Below are 18,781 nucleotides of genomic sequence, written 5' to 3'. Positions count from 1 at the left end.
TAAGACAAGAACCAAGTCCCTCAGGAGGCCAGTGGGCGTGAAGTGAGGACACTCACATGGTTGGACAGAGACTTTCCACCAGTCATGGTGGACTCACCACCCTCTTCCTAAGGACCTTCCTCTTTGGGGTCATAAGGAAGTAAACATCCAAGGAGGCCCTAAGATATCTCCATCTTACCTGACTGTCATGCCATTGATTGAGCCTCTGCGGCTCACCTGGTCATGTACGTGGTCACTTTGACTTTAGCACAACTTTGCAAAGTTGAGTGCACTCATCCCTCTTTCGTGGCCGGGAAAACAGAACCGGGGATGGAGAGGGGGCAGGGAGATTTTCCAGAGTTCAGGGAAGTAGGTTGCAAACCCAGGTCTGTGTGACTCTGTATCTTGTGTTTCTCCTACTTCACAGTCCTGGCTTTCCTGTGAAGAATACCTAGCAAGGTGGACTACAGTTCCCCACATTTCATGTCTGACACGCTGGAAACTGGAAGCCATGGTGGAGACTCAGTCTTCCAGGGGAACTAGGCATGTTGTCATCATTGGCCCCGTAAACATGGAATATGCTGGCCAATAGGGTCTTGGTTTAAAATCTGGATCTTAACTTGTTTTGCCTTTAGCTTTTCCACCTTTATTTTTAATTATTATTTTAAAATATATTTTTATTCATTTCAGAGAGGAAGGGAGAGAGAGAGAGAGAAATATCAATGATGAGAGGGAATCATTGATTGGCTGCCTCCTGCATGCCCCCTACTGGGGAGTGAGCCGGTAACCTGGGCATGTGCCCTTGACTGGAATCAAACCTGGGACCCTTCAGCCCACAGGCCGATGATCTATCCACTGAGTCAAAGCGGCTAGCGTAGCTTTCCCACCTTTAAAATAGGGATGCGAAAACACCCTGAGCCTGGCTGCTCTGGATCATGAAGTGTAACCGAGTATTTAAAGCAAATAATATCTTGCCCATCACAGACCCTTCACGCACAAAAATTCCCCTTCTCTGTTTCCCGGGATGAAGTTGCCACTCACCTCATTTAAGTTCTTTAGGGTTATCTGTCTGCAGGGAAAAGAAATACATTGTCACATAAAATACAGTTCATAATGGTCAAAATAAAACCATTCTGAGCCCTTAAAAACTACTGATTACCTTTTTTATTGCCAAATCAACAGCCCATAGTCCAGTGTGATATTTATCACCCTCCTATAAAACTACAGCCAGGTTATTTTTCTCATAATTTTCTAAGCACAAGAAGAAGTGATGAGCCAATGTGAAAAGTGGTGGCAGGAAGGACATGCATAAACTTGCTTCTCGCTTTAGGAGAATTTAAATCACATCACCATTCCTCCTGACATTTGGTTTTCCTTGTCAAGTTTCATTGCCTCAGTCAGACCTGCTCTTATTCCCTTGATTTTAAAGCTCTTGGTTTTCTTGCTCCGAGGAAGTGTGAAGGGTTCTAACTAGGAAAGTGTCAGGTACAGCGTGTGTGGGAGGAAGGATGCTGCTGCTGGTGGAGACCTGAGGCAGAAACCCCCTGGAGCTGAACGGTAGGGGAGGAGTGCACTCTGAGATCTGCTATGTGGACACCAGACAAGTCTCAGGAGAAACTCCAAGCCTTCCATTTATATTGACAGGTAAGTCAACGAGCAGCTCTAACCCTCATTTTTTCTTATCAGCAAAATGGCTACAAGCATATTCACCTTCAGAGGGTTATTGTGAGCACTGGAAGAGATGGAAATGAGAAGGCTGCATGTTCAGTGGACTCTGTGTTTGAAAGGGCTCCAGGTCGGATGAGGAGACTGTGTGGGGAATGGGGGCGTGTACATTCTGTCTACATGGGTCTGTGGTGAGAGACTGTGATAAAGAAATGCCAGGAGATTAAGGTTGCAACCCAATCTCCATCGAAGGCTGTTGACTTGGAGTTACAATACTTGTATGTATCCGATTAGATAGTCTCAGAAGCACCCGGCACTCAGGTGCTACGTCCTGGCCTCAGATCTCAAACAATGGGCACCTGTACTGAGGTCTCACATTCTTTTTATTTTTTTTTTAATTTTTATATTTCTACTAGAGGCCCGGTGCACGAAATTTGTGCACTCAGGTTTTCCCTCAGCCTGGCCTGTGCCCTCTTGCAGTCTGGGAGCTTCGGGTCTAAGCCAGCATTTGGACATCCTTAACGCTGCCTCGGAGGTGGGAGAGACTCTCGCCACTGCCGCTGTGCTCCCCAGCCATGAGCCCAGCTCAGGGCTTCTGGCTGAGCAGCCTCCCCCTGTGGGAGTGCCCTGACAACCAGGGGGCAGCTCCTGCATTGAGTGTCTGCCTCCTGGTGGTCAGTGTACTTCATAGCAACCGGTTGTTCCACTGTTCAGTTGATTTGCATATTAGCCTTTTATTATATAGGAGGATTGATTTCAGAGAGAGGAAAGAAGAGGGAGAGATGATGAGAGAGAATCATTGATTGTCAGCCTCCTGCATGCCCCACACTACGGATTGAACCTGGGCACAACCTGGGTATGTGCCCTAACCAGGAATCAAACCCTGACCTCTTGGTTCATAGGTCGATGCTCAACTACTGAGCTATGCTGTTGGGGCAAGTCCCACAGTCTTTAACCTGGTGCATAGCTCCTCTGAGATGGGACATTAACACCCTGCCTCTCCCTTTTAATGGGCCAAGTGAGATGATAACTAGGATTAGAAGTAACAAAGTAGAATGAACACCCATAATATTAATTACTTTTGGGTTAAATTGAGGCTAATCTCAGGGCTTTCATGTTTAAGAGACCATGGAGTATTCGGAACACTACCCATCGGCCACGTGGCTTCCGTTTAAAGTGTGTCACTCATTTTAGTCTTGTGATTTTTAAGTTTCAAGGGTCAACCCATGTTTGACTCCATTTGTGTAGCCTTTGAACAGTTTATGAGAACCTAAAATTTTGCATATTTATACACTTACTTTATTAGATTTACAAAAATGAATTGCTAAAGAAAGTTTTGCTGGTCGGCATTAGAAGTACTTCAACATTAAGCGAGTGAAATGTATCAGGATATTTCAAATGGTTAAGGAGATTATACTTTTTACTTGTAAAGGAGTCTTATTGTCTAAGATCCCTTGACCTCTCTCAGGTGACAAGCAGAGTGACTGTTCTTCTGTTTTGGTAAAATCACTTGATTTATACACTTTACAGATAGAACTGGAGGCTTCAGGAAAGCGAGGCTTTGGAACTGGTCACCTTAAATATTGGGTGTTTTAAGGAAGAACCCAAGGAATTGTGAGAAATCCCTACCATTGTTGTTGGACATTGAAATGACGTGTGGGTAAGACCCCACGTGAGCTGCTCCCCTCCCCTGTGAAATGGAGGCACCCGGCTTAGGGGGTGTGTGGGGTTCTCTTAAAGGGGATTTGTGAAGGCAGAGGGACCTGCAGGAAGTCACAGAAGGGCAGAGTGAGGTGGGTTCTCTGGTCTCCTCCCCACAGCATCACGTTGCTGGTCCAAGTTCATCTTTGACCTCATGCTTGCCCACATTTTGTGCCTGGACATGGCTAATAGAATGTGGTCAGTGACCACCTAGCAGAGCTTTGCTACATCCTTTCCTTCGCATAACAGGTGCTCAGTGTGTGTCTGAGGATAATACCTTTTACTATAACAATAGCCCTTCTTGAGCCTCCCTTAGTTTGAAGTTCAGTTTTAAATCCTCATTCTATGGTCTGTGAGCTCCGTCACCTTGGGCAAGTGAAATTTCCTCTCTGAGGCTTAGTTTTCCCACCTGTAAAATGGGTCAATCCAAACAGCAAAAAAGAGGGTTGATTACGGTTCTCATGAAATAATAACACCTTATCTCTTGGAGCACTTTTAACACTTCCTTTTAAACAAAACTTGTTATTCTGGGGTAAGTGCAGGTCTCAGGCTGTTGTAAGAAATGACGGGTCAGAGGCGTGGCTTTCACCCTGTTTCCCCTGATGGCAACATTGTGCAAAATTATGGTGATAAATCAAGTTCACACTGTAGAACCAACAGTGTCCATTCATAAATGGGAATTGGTTTATCTTCTTCATAATCCATACATTCTCTCTTCTAAAGGACCACAGTTACCCGATACCTATATTCTTTTTTCTCTTCCCAAATCATCAAAATATACTTTTTTTTTTGCCACTGAAATTGCTTGAACTGATGTGTGTCAGCATGGCTGGTTTAAAAGGGAACACCTTGGCTGAGCAAATGGGTGTTCTGTTTGTTAAAACCAGGCACTTTATTTAAATTGTATTTTGGCTGAAGCCTGCACTGTGGGCCAATGAGTTTGTTGACCAGAATGGAGACACCGTGGCTCAGTGACCTCTCTGCATTTCTGTGTCCTCATCAGTGACCCGGGGACTGTAGCATTGTGGGCCGGAGTAATGCACCCCGGGACTCCAAAGCCAGCCCGGGGGCAGCTAGCGCCCAGCTGGGGTCAGTTACTCCCATGATTACCCAGGATGGCTTTATCTGGTGCATGTGACATGGTGTTGAGATGATGATGGATACAGAGCTAGACAGCTGTTCCCTTCAAATCTCTCTCTAATTATGCTCAGGAGAGTCTCGGTGGGGCTGGGTACACTCAGTGGGGCGCTAGTGTACCCAGCCCCACCTGACATGCACTTCCCTTTGAGCAGAGAGAAAACACCCCAGGCTCAAAGTTTTTGTCTGAAACTGTTTGTGTTGGGGCGATATGTTTCTCTATTACACCAGTTTACTTTAGTTAAGAATGAACGAGGAAAGAAAGAGAAGCCCTGGCCAGGTAGCTCAGTTGGTTGGGGCACCATCCTGATACACCAAGGTTGTGGGTTCAATCCCAAGTCAGGGCACACACCAGAAGCAACCAATGAATGCATCAATACGTGGAGCAACAAATCCATATTTCTCTCTCTCTCTCTCTCTCTCTTGCTCTCTCTCTCTCTCTAAAGATCAATGAATTAAATAAAATGAGCTGAGCAAAACCTATTAAATACATGACTATTGTAAAAGCCTTGATGATGGTCTAGGATGGTTGCGAATGTTTAACCAACTGTCCCCCAACTTCAAAGTTCCCTTCTGGTGTGAGTGGCTAATGAACGTGTAAGTGGCATTTTCCTTGTCTGATTGGCTTCCATTCAGCGCTTGTCCTGAGAAGCCAGGACTCAGCTTTAAAGGGGAGGATGGTGGGCGGGTGCAGACAAATGGGCTGAAACACAATGGCTGGAGCCACCTCCCTCCAGGGGAGTGGCCACTGTCCAGGCCCAGCTGCCTCCTTCCCGGACTCCCCTCCCCTCCCTTTGCCAGATGTAAATCACAGCCTCTGCAGGGGGGGGGGGGGGGGGGGGGGGCACGCGCAGCGGGGGATTCACCTCCCAGGGCTGGAGACTGTTGGAGGGAGCTGGCCAGTGCTCCTGCGTTGGTAGGAGTGGCTCAGCTCCCCAGCCTCCTTCTGTTTTCAGAGAGAGTGACCCCAGCAGGCACCTCCGTGGGTGTGACCCTGGGACTTGAATCATCAGTAATGGCCACCTTCCAACCAGCACGAAGCCCAACAAAAATGAATCTGAGAGCCGTCTCCTAAGGCAACACTCTTTCTTTTTTTATCTTTTTGTTAATTGTCACCTGAGGATATTTTTCCATTGATTTTGAGAGAGAGTGGAAGGGAGGGGGAGAGACAGAGAAAATCCATTGGTTGTCTCCTACATGGACCCCGACGAGGGCCGGGGGTCGAGCCTGCAACTGAGGTACGTGCCCTTGACTAGAACTGAACCTGGGACCCTTCAATCCACAGGCTGGTGCTCTATCCATTGAGCAACACCGGCCAGGGCCTAAAGCAACACTCTTTCTCTTCACCGGGCCACTCCCAGGGCCTGCACAAGGCTCCACAGGTTTGGCCCCTCAGTAATCACCAGCCCTGTCGCTTCGACCGAGCCACCCAACTTCTCTGTCTTAGTGACCCTCTGTGCCAAGTGGGTAGGGAAGTGATATTTTACCAGACACCCACTGTGTGCCATCCGCTGGGCTGGGCACATTGCCCTTAGGGGCCTTAGGAAACGGTACTTTATTGGCCGCTGGAAGGATTCAAGAAGAGGAAACATGATTGCCTTGGAGGTGCTGGTGGTGGAGAGACCCAGGTACCTGTCGTCACATCCAAAAAGGATCAAACAAGTGCAAACAGCAGTGGCTGAAACACCAGAGATGAAACATATGAGCTTCCAAAGGCTCCCGCAGCCCTGGGTGCTGCCCCGCCGACCAAGACGGGACTGCAGGGACTTCACTCGGAGTTCAGGGAGCATCGCTGCAGACACCGGAGCCGGGGCGCAGACAGGTACGGCCCAGGACTGTCCCTGCTTTCCCCGCAGTACAGTCCCAGAACTGGGTTCCCTCTGGGTTCTTAACCCTGGCTGCCCTTAACCCTGGCTGATACCGGGAATAATACTGTTAAAAAAGGCTTCCTGCCTGGCCCACGTGGCTCAGTGGTTGGCTCAGTGTATGAACCAGGAGGTCATGGTTGGATTCCTGGTCGCATGCCTGGGTTGCAGACTCAATCCCCAGTAGGGGTTGTGCAGGAGGCAGCTGATCAATGATTCTTATCATGGATGTTTCTATCTCTTCCTCTCTGAAATCAATAAAAAAAATATTTTTAAAAAAGGCTTCCTAATTAGATGAATGTAGAGCCAGGAGGAGCAACATTGCATTAGCACATTGAGGCTCTGTTTGCAGGAAACTGGGCTCTTGGCGCCTAATTCTGTTGGGGATGGGCAGGGCGCGGGTTGGGGGAGATGCTATTTACGTGGTTTTCTTCCTCCCTAGGAGGTGGCAGATGTTGTCCTGGGCACTTTGGACAAATCACGAGCCTCCTCACCACATTCTGTCACATGTGACGGTCATTTTCTTTGTAGGTGAGGAGAGCAGTGCTCAGCCGTTGAAGAGCCTTCTGCAATGACCCAGCCGGAAGTGGCTGAACTGGGGTCCAGGCCCGGGTCTGCTGGGTCCTGATGTCCTGTTCTTGCCAGCACAAAACAGAACAAAAACCCAGAAAGAACAACCCTCTTTTCTCCACATGAAACAAGTCAGTCACCTTTGCTGTGTATCCGTCCTACCTTCTGTCTCCTTCCTTCTCTGAGTTTCAACCCGGTGTCACCGTCCTAGCCCATGGACCCGGGAGTTTTAGGGACGCTATGTTTTATATTTCTAGTTCTGATGACACCACTTAATGGATTGGGTGGCCTGTGATTGTTGCTGCTTCCTGGTCTCTGTCTTTGAGAACAGAAATCAAAGCAGAGCACACGTGGTGACTCCTGGTCTGGCTCAGTCCCCCGTTGGAGGCCACAGATGGGAACACGTATTTATCAAACATCCACTCTGTGCCGGACTCTGTGCCGGGGAATGCACGCAGAGCCAGACAGTCCCTCTTTTCGGCTGGAAGAGACAGGCTGTGTTCAGGTATGTTTGTGGGATGCAGAGGCACCAGCAGAAAGGGCTCCAGGTCATAGCTGAGCGAGGAAGGTGATAGATAGAGCTGGGCAGGCAACATTCCCAGCTGGTCAGGAATCATTTAATCCTCCCGTTAGCCCAGGAGGCAGGAGGCAGGAGGCAGGAAGAGTCCTCTCACCTCACTGCTAAGAAAAACCTCAGGGAAGGTTAGTCCTGTGCCTGAAAGCCGTTTCCCAACCTTGGTATTGACCTCTGTACTGTGGGCTGTCCTGTGCACTGTAGGATGTTTAGCAGCATCCCTGGCCTCTCTAGCCACCATGCAAGTTGTCACCGCCGGAAGGTCTCCAGGCACTGCTAACTCCCTGGGAGACACAGTCATGCCCAGGTGAAGTCCCATGCCTCAAACCTGCCAGCTCAGAAGGAGAGCCTCAGTGACAGGGGCAGAAATAGAATACTGGGGACCAACTCTAATTGTAAGAAATGTGAGTCATGCTCTGTGATTGTGTTGCTCTGATTCAAGAAGGCACATTCTAACCTGCTGGGAGTTGAATGCAAGCCCTGGGAGCTCAGCTGGAAATGCCACCCACCCTCCCCATCCGGGAGCTGCCTATTATCATGGGAAGATGAACAACCTTGTTGCAGAAACCAGAGGCGCCAGACCTTTGCCTATCACCAGCCCTTTGGAGAGCCCCAGCCTTTGCACACCCGCAGGCCTTTGCAAATCTCCAGCCCGCTTTACCTGTTAACTGCCCTTTTGGCCCTTTGCCTACTTCTCCATGTAATCTTTGTCCTGCTCAATATGAGCAGCTGGCTGATGGTGGGGGGCAGAGCAGATTTTTGTGGCTGACCTGCTGCTCTCCCATACTGCCAGTAGGACTGGAATAAACGCTTATACTAGCATATGATTCAACCCTGTCTCTGCTGAATTGGCTCAAGTAGTGACAGGCAACCCAGACCCATCGATTGTCCGGGTACATTAACTTCAACCTGGGCTGTCTGAAACCCGACGTGAGAACTCCTGTCCTTTCCTACACACTATGCTGACTGAGGAGGGGACAGAGGAGGCAGGAACTGGCGTGGGGAAGTGAAGGGGATGTGGCCTGGAAGCTGTATGTGCGTGTGAAGCTGGGAAGGATGAGCAGATGAAGAGACAGCCACCACAAATGAAGAGGGGAGATGACATTTTAGGCTCTTCAGTGGCCTCCGTCAGCGATAAATGGGTTTTCCATAGAAGCTGTGAGCATGCCTGGTATTTTGAACTTCTGTATCTGAGAGAAAGGCTCACTCTAAACAACCCTGCAGGGAGACAGTGCGTCTCATTCTGTGCGGGACATGAGGGCAACGCTAATCTCTGCCCAGACTTCTCTTTTTTCAATATAATTTTAGTGATTTCAGAGAGGAAGGGAGAGGAGAGAGAGAAACATTAATGACGAGAGAGAAGCATTGATTGGCTGCCTCCTGCATGCCCCCTACTGGGGATCGAGCCCAGAACCCGGGCATGTGCCCTGACTAGGAATCAAACCGTGACCTCCTGGTTCTTGAGTCAATGCTTAACCACTGAGCCATGCCGGCCGGGCTGCTCTGACTTCACAAACAAGGTCATTCTGGGCATTCAAATGCTGGGGGAATTACGCCCATCCTGGTGGTCACACTTTGACATCCGAGCTGCCTGCCCACACCCCATGCCTTTGGGATTGAGGTCTGTCTTCAGCACCTCATACCTGAGAGCTGGTTTCATAATGTTTATTTGTCACAGAGGCGGTAAAGTTTCTGACAAATGGGCTTCCGTACGTGGCTGTATTTGGATGAAATACACATATATTTCATGGTGATGGGAAGGTGGGGACCCATACTGTCCCTCCAATAGCCCGAACAACCACCTTTTGGTCATTTCTACATAAAAAGTCCTGATTCTGTGCTGGCATTTAACATTTTCTTGAATAACTAATTCATGTCTCAAGTGAGTCACTCTTTCAATAACTCATTTCATTACCAAAAAGCTGTGTTTTCAGTTAAAGAATCCAGCGACAAGTTTCTAAGACTATTTCCCCTCCAGGTATAACTGGCCCCTCCCCACCCCATTAGGCAGCTTGATCTGAGAGGGGACTGGTGGGTTGTCCCTGTCACCCACCCACGAGACCCCCCCTCCCCGGCCATTTCATCAGCAGCCAAGGCCAGGTTCTTACCTGGGCCCCCTCTGGACTTCGGGGAAGGGGTGCCTCTGCGGGGAGGGGGACACATCGCCCTCTGGCTCGGGGGGCAGCGGCTGGTACTTCTTTGGAATAATGACAACAGGCAGCCTGTGTGAAGAGTCACAGGGGAAAGTGAGAAGCTTTGCGGCACAGGTGCCCCCCCCCCCCCCCAATGCCTGCCCTCAGTGTCCCCCGCCTTGGTGGTACACGTCAGTGTCTGGGTGCTGACACCTGACAGCTCTGCCCGGTCCATTTCAGGTGCTGCGAATGCCCAGGCGGCGTGTAGGTGCCTAAGGAGCCTACGTCTACCTCCCTGCCACCTGCTCTTCGGTTTTCTGCTTTCTGATGTGACTTGCTTTTTTTTTTTAAATATATTTTTATTGATTTCATAGAGGAAGGAAGAGGGAGGGAGAGATAACTGATTGGCTGCCTCCTGCACACTCCACACTGGGGATCGAGCCTGCAGCCCAGGCATGTACCCTGACCGGAAATTGAACCGTGACCTCCTGGGTCATAGGTCAATGCTCAACCACTGAGCCACGCTGGCTGGGATCTGATGTGACTTTCTACAGGGTGTCTTTGGTTCTTCAATATGCCACCTGTTTGAGTTTTAGGAGGCCCGGGGACAAAATATCACAATAGCCTTCCATTTACCCCAGACTGGGATATCCGAGCTGTTTAAATTCCCAGAGAGATGGGGACATGCTTGAACGTCAGGGGCTGCCTCACTCACCCATGTATTCACCATCCACTCGCTCACTTGTGAGGTGTATGGGGCACTATTGACAGACGCTGGGAAGGCAGAGAGGAAATGACTCAGCCGCTGGCTCAGATACTTCCCTCCGGGAGGCAGAGAGAATCTGTGAGAAGGTTCTCAGGGAAGGAATGACTAAAGTACTCCCAGGAGAACAAGAGCGGCTGCCTCAGCAAAGCCCAAGAATTCAAGCCTGTTTCTCTCACCTCCATGTCTGTGTACTCAACATGTAATACTATTTGTACTTGTATATGTACTTATACAAACGTAAACTGCTATCAGTCCCTTGAAGGCATTTCCCAGGCCAGTCCTATCTGGCAGATTTCTGGACTAGAAGGGAGAGAAACCGGAAGGAATAGGGGAAGCAATGATGAGGGAGGGTATATTGAGTGGACAACTGTGAATGAATGAATGATTGAGTGGATGAATGAAGGCTTATTTAATCTAGTTTGTTGGCTAACTCATTAAAATTTTTCAATGTCAACTTTTTGTGTTTTTCTTTTTTAAATTTTGGAACTTTTCAAATTCTGGAACTTATTATCTAAGCATATAGCACAGCAAAGCACCATTCTAAGTATCTTACCGAGGAGGTGGTAAGGGAGTCTGCAAAAGGAAAGAGAATCAGAAGTTAAATTTATTGTTGTATGAGCAGAGCTAATGGTTAAGAATTTTTTGATTTACAAACAGAAATTACAAATCCCAACTATACTCCCAGGATATCGTTTTCAAGTGATATCTCAGCCTTCACAGTGTCCACATTCCTATGCTGCTAAAGTAAGGAGTGGGTAACGCATGCATTTTCATGATTCTTCTTACCTTGTTTCGCGGAGAGGGCTTGTCTCCTAAAACATGAGAGGGAACAGCAGTGAGTTTACAGAAAATGTCATCAGGCCATTTTTTTAAAATGCATATTTAAATAGAAATTATTCCTATTTGAATAATCTTGATATAATGTCAATTAACATTAAAAAATTAATTCTCACCACAGGATATGTTTATTGAATTTAGAGAGGGAAATAGAAAGAGATAGAGAGAGAAACATTGATGTGAGAGAGAAATTTTAATTGGTTGCCTCCTATATCCCCTGTATGTGCCCTGACTGGAAATTGAACACACAACCTTTCAGTGTATGGACAACACTCCAACCAACTGAGCCACATCAGCCAGGGCAACATTTATTGATACCAAATTAGGTATCCAGCATCAAGGTAAATACTTTAGTTATGTAATTTCATATAATCCTCTCCTTTGTGCTGGAAATAAAGAAACTGAGGCATGGGGAAGTTAAATATTTTGCTTCCAGCCACCCTGGAGTTAGCAAATGCTAGGATAAGATTTCAGGTCCCCTCTTAATCACTAATTCTTGATTAGAATGAACATTCTTTTACATATAGCAATCTCATTAATTCAAGTTCCTTATTTGTGAAACAAGGTTGGACTAAACCGGCAGTCGGACATCCCCCGAGGGGTCCCAGATCAGAGAGGGTGAAGGCTGGGCTGAGGGCCACCCCTCTCCCCCCGCCCCATGCATGAATTTCATTCACCAGGCCTCTAGTTGAATAGAATTACCATTCTCCCTATTTTGTTTCTGTTTTGGAAAATACCCTTTAAATAGCTAGGGTAGGCCTCCCAGCATGAGTTCAAGCACTGATGGCAAATGGGAATCTTGGGTGTCATTGGAAAAACACAAAATATGACCCAGGGCATATTTCACCAGCAGCAGCAATATAGTTCATGTTGTATCTTTGGCTATTGTGATGATATCACCAAAAAGTTTAGACCCCATGTTGTGTTCTTAATGCACAAAATTAGAAAAACAGAAAATGAACCGCCCTCATTTTATTGAGTATTGGCTTCACCTCCCAAGCTCCTGGGGGAGCCAATTGGCTGCTGGTACTGCTGACCTTCCCCTTTAAGCTAGACCTGGCCTTCCTAGCAGTCTTCTTTCATAGCCACCACTCACCTATGGGGGATCAATTCAATTCACAGAAAACACAATTCAATAAAGTGACTGAGTGTCCGAATTCAATAGGGACATTCCATTTATTGTTCCAGAGATATCTATCTCATCTGCTTCAGTGGCCGGGAGTTCAGAAGAGGATATCCATCTTCCTTTTATTCACTGACATTATTGAGCACATAGCATGGGTCAGGCATGGATTCATTTTCAATATACGTGTTGATGTAGTTGTTGGGGAATGTAATATCGCAAAAACAAACAAACCAAAAAACAAAACCACCATAACGCTGCTATTCCCACATAACTTACATTTCAGTGGCAGGAGATAGAAAACAAATAAGTCTATGATGACAGGTGCCACAAGAAAAATGAAGCAGGGTGAGGGACAGCCGGCATGGAGAGGGAGAGATGGGGGGCGGGGGTTGCTGTGTTTTTGGCAGACTCCTGAAGGACTCCTGAATAAGTGATGAGAACGGAGGCCGAGGAAGGTGAGGGAGCGTGGCATGTGAATATTGGGCAGAGGGAACAGCAAGTGCAAAGGCCCTGGGCGAGATGGGGGAGGGTTGGTCATGGAAGTGGAGGTGCCCAGGTCATAGGGGTCTCATGGGCTGTGGTAAGAACTCTGCCTCAGCCATGGTGCAGCTTTTCGATACACAGCCCAAGGGCTCTGTGTCTTCATTGTAATGTTGGGTTTTCCCTGGCATCACTTAGTAGTCCCCTCACTAGAATAATCTGGTGTGCTATTATCAGCAGCAATGGCAAAAATCCCCAAGGGTTTCAGCTACATCAAACATGCCTACTCGTGGTAATTTATGTCATCATGCTTCTCCCATTCATCACCTAGGTCAGTGACTTTCAACCTTTTTCTTTTAAAAAAAATATTGAGTTCAGAGAGGAAGGGAGAGGGAGAGAGAGATAGAAACATCAATGATGAGAGAGAATCATTGATCAGCTGCCTCCTGCACGCCCCACACTGGGGATCGAGTTCACAACCTGGGCATGTGCCCTGACTGGGAATTGAACCGTGACCTCCTGGTTCATAGGTTGAGGCTCAACTACTGAGCCATGCTGGCAGTGCCAACCTTTTTTAAAAAATTATTATTTTTTTATTTTTAGAGGGAGAGAGGAAGGGAGGGAGGAAGAGGGAGAGCGAGTGAAAGAGAGAGAAACATCAATTTGTTGTTCCACCTATCTATGCATTCATTGGTTGATTCTTGTATTTGCCATGACCATGCATTAAACCCAAAACCTTGGTGTATTAGGATGATACACTAGCCAACTGAGATTCCTGGCTAGGGCTCAACCATTTTTATCTCATGGCACACATAAACTAATTACTATAATTCTGGGACATACCAAAATAGATATTTTTTGCTGATCTGTAAAAAACAAAAAACAAAACTGTAATTCTGATTCATTTAAAGTGATTGGCAATTGTTGTGTTGGCCGCTGTCATTTTTAATTTTTTAGGCCTTTGAAATAGTCTTTATTTCTGAACATTCCTTTACAACCATCCTCCCCAGGATTGACTCCCACACATGTAGCTGGAGGCCAAATACCTCTCCCCGTCCCCAAGCAAATGAGATTCATGTTTCTGATTGTAGGACACTTTGCCTTTGAGGTCCCATGAACTCCCCAACCTTTGCCCCTGCAATCCTATTCCCGGACTGGGTCCCTCCCTTGCCCCATTCACACTGAGCATGAACCTGAAACGTAAGTGCCCCCTGCATACTGCACCCCGGTCCGAAGTTTCAGCTTCCAAAGGCCCAGAAAGAAGCCTTTGCTGGGTGCACCCAGTGAGCAGGGTCATTACAGGGGCACATCACGGGCTCCATGAAAATGCCACCTCATAAAACTTCCTATGTCTAAGATGCTTGGTGGTAAGATAGATGGTCCTGGGCTGTCCTAACTCCCTCAGTACCCCCGTGAGCTCAGCATGGATCAGGGCAAGTCTCTCCTGGTTGACAGTCCCTTGGGTCCTGTAACACCCCAGGGGGACGGGGTACACCTCGACCTCTAAACTGCGCAGCCCGGTTGTGTGGCGCAGCAGCTTCTCCACGGTGGCCACGGGGAAGTTGTTCATATAGATGGTGAAGGTTCTGAGCCGGTGGCAGTAGCTCAGGACAGGCAGGATGGCCTCGACTTGGGAGTCCTCCATCCCACATTTATTCAGACCCAGGGCCTGGAGGGTGGGTGCCACTGCCTCCAGCAGAGCTCGGAGGGGCTCACTGAAATCTGCAAGGCCGAGGCCAAATAGATCCAGGATCTTCAGCTGCCTGAGGTTTGGGCACTGGAACAGGTGTGTCAGGTCTGAATGGGTCAGCCGCTGGCAATATATTAGACAGAGTTGGTTCAAGGGAGTCTGCAGGCACCTGAGCATCTGGTCCAGACGGCCTGGGAGGAAGGAGGGAGAACGCATGTAGAGTTCCCGGAGGTGCCCCAGCCTGAGCATCTGAGAGAAGAATTGGGAAAAAGATCGCTGCTCCTCCTGCTCCTGCCTTTCCCACTCCTGCTCCCCTTCCTCCCACTCCTGCTCCTCCCACTCCAACTCCTCTTCCTCCTCCCACTCTTCCCTCTCCAACTCCTCTTCCTCCCTCAACTCCTGCTCCTCTTCCTGTTGTTCTTCTTCCTCCCCCTCCTCCTCCCACTCTTCGTCCTCTTCCTCCTCAGCCAACACATCGATGCGGGGGAGATAGAGTGTCTGCAGGTTACTCATCTGACCCAGGTAGAGAGCAAATGTCCCCAGGGTGGGCAGGTTCCGGGTGCAGTTCACATACACCTCCTGGATGCAGTCCAGCTCACCCCATCCAGGACCCTCCTGACCCTCTGGAAGGGCACCCCAGAAATGCTCAGTGCCTTGCAGCGCAGGTGTAGCGACCCTTCCCTCTGCTGGGCCCACTGGATGATGTTCATGAAAATCTCATTCTGGTCCCTTTCATCGAAGGCAAGGTCTAGGAACACCTCCAAGGGAGCCTGGGGATGCTCCATGTTGGGGCTGGAGCTGTGCATAGTCACTGATCTGGTCGGTGAGCAATTCTCAGTGCTGACTCCAAGCCACATATCCCAGAATTTGGCACCCGTGTTCCTTAAATCCAGCACTCGCAGTTTGCACCTCCTGGGCCGAACCTCCTGGAAAAGCAGAACGTCAAGTGCTTCAAACACGGCTTTTAAGTCCGCGGCCCTGGTTGGGCCATGATCAGGGGGACGCAGCATCAGGTCCCCCAGAGAGAGGACAGTGAAGGGCCAGGCTTGGGCCAATGCCTTCAGTAGCTGGGGGTGGCCTCCACCACGGTAGGCCATGGCGAACAGGTATGGGAAGAGCTCTGCGGGCAGGTACTCCAGAGCTGCGATGGCCGAGGCCTGGTCCCTCAGCAGGCTCCTTCCTGCCAGCTCCAGGAGTGTGGGTGGGGTCCGGATGCTCATCTTCAAGGTGCTCAGAAAGGAATCCTGCAGAAACGTCTGCTGTGACCGGGTTGGCTGGGGCTCGGATCTCAGACCTGCTGGAGAACCACCGCACTGACTGCAGAGCTGGAGGACTCTGAATCTCTCCTCTGGTGCCTGAGGTTTTATACACCTTCTCAAATGCTAACATCCAATCAGAATCCCTGGTCTAAACCCCATAATCCTAATGGGATTTATGCGTTTCTCCCTGTTAATTGATTGACCCAGATAGCCGTTTAGGAAAGAGAAAGTTAGGGAGGGGCAAGGTTGAAGACTGGCTCGTTGATTCTTTCTTCTGTCCCTCCCAGGAGGAAAAGGGTGGGTCTCCTCTGGGAAAGATGAGATTAGCTCAGCAACTGGGCGGAGAAGATTAAATCTAAGAATGTGATTAGAGGGAAAGAGGCCAGGCCTGGGAGTTAGATATTTTCAAGCCCGAAAGGCACTGAAGGCAGATGCATGGGCTCTTTTGGGATCTTGGAGCCCGGGAGAGAAATAAACATAGGCCCATCACACGTAACCTGTCACATCACGGCAGCTGCCACAAGGTGACGTTTATCTGAGGGTCGGGGTTCTTCCACAGAGAACCCTTCCCAGGTAGCAAGTGCCTTCCCTCACTACATAGTGTCTCCATGGCCCCTTTTCTGCCCTCACAGCACCCCTTCACTTCACCACACCCCCAGTGATCTCCCTTATGATCATCAGCCCTCAGGTCCCCTCTTCAGTAAGCCTGTCCCCCAATATCACTCTGTTCTGTATTTGTCTGACAGCCTGCTGTCTGCTGGACCAGAGGCTCGTTGAAGCCAGGGAGCAATCATGGCTCCTTAGATCTCAGCTGTGACCGGGTTGGCTGGGGCTCAGATCTCAGACCTGGTGGAGAACCACGGCACTGACTGCACAGCTGGAGGACTCTCCCATTGTCATTTTTAATTTGACAATCTAAGGGAAAAGAAGTCAGATATTGCATGTTTTAAAAATCTTTGTGGCACACTGGTTGAAAGTCACTGGCTTAGAGAATTGAAATACAACAAACTAAGGGTTAGAGATGACTATCAGAGAGTCCATGAGTAAGAAAACCGGACCACCCAGGAAGCAATGTGTCATGTTGTCATATAGCTTTGAAGATAACCTGCCGGAAGCTGGCCCATCCTTGCTGCTTGACACAGTCACTGCAGAAAAGAAACATCTGCACAGCATATGTTTCAAGGGACCTGGCGTATATAGCATACTGTTCTTAATGTGTTTGCTCGCCTTAGCGCTATGTGTTTTAACCAAGGTCACCTCTCCGAGAAAGGTTGTTTCCCCAGGTAGGGATTTTTCCTTGAAGTTAGGGAGGGGATAAAACCCCTTAAATAAATGCCAGGCAGGTAGTTAATCACTTTAACTACGAACAATCACCCTTAAGCTACATAATCTTTACTCTCTGGAATGGAGATAAGAAACGCCCTAACCTTTGGAATAGAAATTGTCAGGATTAAAATCAACTGGTATAAATCCAGATGTAACAAGACAATAAAAGAGAACCAGAACTTGGCCGGAGATCCTGGCTAGAGATCCTGGCTAGGCTGCTGATCAACTGAACGCTGTCTCCGTGTCATTCCTTCTTCGCAACTCTGTTCACACCTTTGGGGGCCCCTGGACCTGCTGGGGTTGGACCCCAACATCTCAATATTAAGAATGTTTCAGCCTCACAGGGGTCTGTGAAGTTAAAGCAAAACCTCCCGGAGAAGAAGATTGTCTCGCCAGAAGTTTTTGTGGCGTGTCCTGAGCAGCTTGTAACAATTTATAAGGCTGGTTGTTTCATTTTCAGGGGTTTTGCAATGCAGTCATTAAACACAGCCATTATTTAAAAATCCTATATAATAAAAGCCTAATATGCTAAGTTCTGGTCATCCAGTGACCGGTTGACTGTTCAACCAATCAAAGCATAATATGCTAATGATATGCTAAGGTCACTCAACTGCTAACTATGATGTGCACTGACAACCAGGGGGCAGACAGTCAACTGGTCCACTAGTTGCTATGATGTGCACTAATCACCAGGGGGCAGATGCTCCGACCAGTAGGTTAACTTGCTACTGGGATGAGGACCATCGGGACTGAGTGAGATGGGCCAGACACACCCTGGAGCCCTCCTGTGGTCCCTCCATAGGCCTGATAGTGCACTGATGGAGTCCCTCTGCCTGGCCTGAGCCCTCTCGCAATCCGGGACCCCTTGGGGGATGTTGGAGAGCCAGTTTCGCCTTATCCTGCAGGCCACTCCCCTCTGGACAGGCGCCAGTCGCAGGACTCACAGCTGGTTGGGCGGGAGCTGGCGGCAGGTGCAGTGGGGCCTGGATGAGCGGGAGGGGCAGGTAGGAGCTGCAGGTGGCATTGGACTGTGGGTTTTAGCCCAATCCCCGCAGGCCACCCCGAGGGACCCCACCAGTGCATGAATTTGTGCACCAAGGCCTCTAGTAAATTATATAAATGTGCACTGGAGTTACATTCAAGACAAAGGTAACACATGGTCAAAACTCACGACTTCGCCCTAACCGGTTTGGCTCAGTGGATAGAGCGTCGGCTTGCGGACTCAAGGGTCCCAGGTTCGATTCCGGTCAAGGGCATGTACCTTGGTTGCGGGCACATCCCCAGTGGGGAGTGTGCAGGAGGCAGCTGATCGATGTTTCTCTCTCATTGATATTTCTAACTCTCTATCCTTCTCTCTTCCTCTCTGTAAAAAATCAATAAAATATATTTAAAAAAAAAACAACAACAAAAAAAACCTCACGACTTCCTCATTCTCCCACTATATTTTATTAGCATCTTTGCTGTTGAAGTTATGTCCCTTTATTGTGCCTATGGTGGGAATACCATGAAATGGCATCTCTTTCCCCAGCGCCAGAATTAAGATCCAACTATTTCATGTTGGTAGCTGGAAGTTTGCCATAGTGGGAGTATTTATTTACACCATGAACACTGGCCAATGATATAAATCAGGGTTTGATTTCCTCTTTTGCTGTTTGTCTGGGCTTAAGAAAGTGA

At 48.5% G+C, this 18,781-nt stretch overlaps 1 protein-coding gene across 1 annotated transcript in view; it reads right to left on the bottom strand.

Annotated features, from left to right (window-relative positions):
- The window catches only part of CLNK (cytokine dependent hematopoietic cell linker), a 78,319-nt gene that overhangs the window by 34,015 nt on the left and 25,523 nt on the right, over positions 1-18,781 (bottom strand). Inside the window, exons 6-9 of the mRNA XM_070399323.1 lie at positions 11,176-11,201; positions 10,943-10,962; positions 9,600-9,713; positions 1,021-1,048 (exon numbers count right to left, since the gene is read on the bottom strand). Of these exons, the coding sequence (XP_070255424.1) occupies positions 1,021-1,048; positions 9,600-9,713; positions 10,943-10,962; positions 11,176-11,201 (188 nt within the window). The remainder of the gene's footprint in view (positions 1-1,020; positions 1,049-9,599; positions 9,714-10,942; positions 10,963-11,175; positions 11,202-18,781) is intronic.

Source organism: Myotis yumanensis, unplaced genomic scaffold (genome assembly GCF_028538775.1).
Source record: "Myotis yumanensis isolate MYYU_CA2020_CCGP unplaced genomic scaffold, mMyoYum1.0.hap1 SCAF_1, whole genome shotgun sequence".
NCBI classification, from domain to species: domain Eukaryota; kingdom Metazoa; phylum Chordata; class Mammalia; order Chiroptera; family Vespertilionidae; genus Myotis; species Myotis yumanensis.
This window is presented reverse-complemented; position numbering and strand designations above follow the sequence as displayed.